The sequence below is a fragment of the Egretta garzetta genome, unplaced genomic scaffold (genome assembly GCF_000687185.1).
Source record: "Egretta garzetta isolate BGI_Z169 unplaced genomic scaffold, ASM68718v1 scaffold108, whole genome shotgun sequence".
Classification (NCBI taxonomy): domain Eukaryota; kingdom Metazoa; phylum Chordata; class Aves; order Pelecaniformes; family Ardeidae; genus Egretta; species Egretta garzetta.
Window position 1 is genome coordinate 3,946,781 of NW_009260614.1, and position 1,511 is coordinate 3,948,291.

At 51.4% G+C, this 1,511-nt stretch overlaps 1 protein-coding gene across 1 annotated transcript in view; it reads left to right on the forward strand.

Moving 5' to 3' along the window:
- The first annotated feature begins 1,265 nt into the window (after window positions 1–1,265).
- CASTOR2 (cytosolic arginine sensor for mTORC1 subunit 2) overlaps window positions 1,266–1,511 on the forward strand; it is a 127,076-nt gene continuing 126,830 nt past the window's right edge. The window contains exon 1 of the mRNA XM_009645102.2: window positions 1,266–1,436. Within this exon, the coding sequence (XP_009643397.1) occupies window positions 1,324–1,436 (113 nt within the window). The 5' untranslated portion in view covers window positions 1,266–1,323. The remainder of the gene's footprint in view (window positions 1,437–1,511) is intronic.

Here is a 1,511-nt window from a genome sequence, read left to right on the forward strand (position 1 = left end):
TTGTCCCTGGCTGCTTCCGTCTGGGCTCTGTGGTCTGCATTGTCCCAGAGGAACGCAGATATGTCTGTGATTTGTAGATGCAGGTGCAGGCACTTTTTGTAGCTGGGTGCAGATACATTCAGAGCTTTGAAGACCAAGACCTTGAACTGGCAGTGGAAGCAGATTAAAAACCCTCTTCAGCTTCCTAAAATGCAACGCCTACAGTCATCTGAAGTTCTGTGAGGCAACAAAGGAAAACAACTCCTCGATTTTTAAGGCTTTAAAAAAATGAAGTAGAGATTTGATATTTTATCTTTGTTGCCTTTCCTCTGAATGATTTTGACTAACTATTGATACAAATGCCTCTAATTTCGATCTTTTCCTTTTGGGATATAATAAAATTAAGACAGCCTTTCAGAGCTATGGCCACAGGCAGAGGAAGAACAGATGTGTCCAGGGGAGAGATACAGCCGCCCAGTGGGAACTAACAGAATAGAAAGGGTTTGGAAATCCTAGTTACAGAAGCTTGTCTCCAGAGCTGGATTCAAGGGAATTCTGCCACAAGAAGACAGGCCCCAAAAGCTTAATTTACAACTGCAGAAGCTCTTCCTCCTGAAAAGGGAAGAGGAATGGCCTGGAGTGGGGCTTGGCTAATGGAGCTCTGATCTGGCGCCCTTGGACACATCCCGTGCCTCAGTTTCCCCATGTGTAGAACAGAAGGGTTGCTATTGATGGTCTTTATAAAAACTCTTTGAGATCTCCTAATGGAAAGTGCCATAGTAATCTAGGTGGTATTACTGCTGTTGTTGTTCGTGGCAGAATCGGTGTGATCTGAAGTCGGAGGGAGCCCTGCACAGATCCTAAAATCAGGTTTATGGCCCAAGTCCTGTTTTAAGAATACCGCAAGCCTGAACCTAATTCTTGTTTTAGTCTGCGTGGTGCCAGTGGGGATCTGTGCAGAAGCGCCGGTGCTCACAAACGACGTGGCCGGGGTCAGCGTCTCGGTGACGCTGCCGGTGGCAGGGCAGCCCCTGTTTCTGGGGCGCTGGTTTGAGAGCTCTCTAGGGCGGGCGGGGCGGAACGGAACGCCCCTCCTCGCCCCGCCCCTCAGTGGCGGCGTGGACTACAAGTCCCAGCATGCAGCGGGGCGGCGCGCAGGAGCACTGGGCCGGGGTTGAGTGGCAAGTTGTTTGTTCCAGCGAGCACCAGCTGCTCGGCACTCCGGGCTCCGCTGCCTCCCTGCAAAAAAAGGCACCGACAATAACAGCCCCCCTCCCCCTCCCCATTCAAAAACACAAAATAAACCCCAGGGATAGATGAACTACAAATGAGAAAGAGGAAAAGATGGAACTGCACATTCTAGAGCACAGGCTCAGAGTGGCCAGCATAGCCAAGGAGAGCATCCAGTTGTTTACCTATGGATTAATCAAACTTGCTTTCCTGTCCTCCAAGACGAGGTAGGTGCTGGGGCTGGGGGGGCTGGGGGCCCTTTCCTTGCGAGGGGACGGGGTGCTCGGGGGCACCGTCCCTAC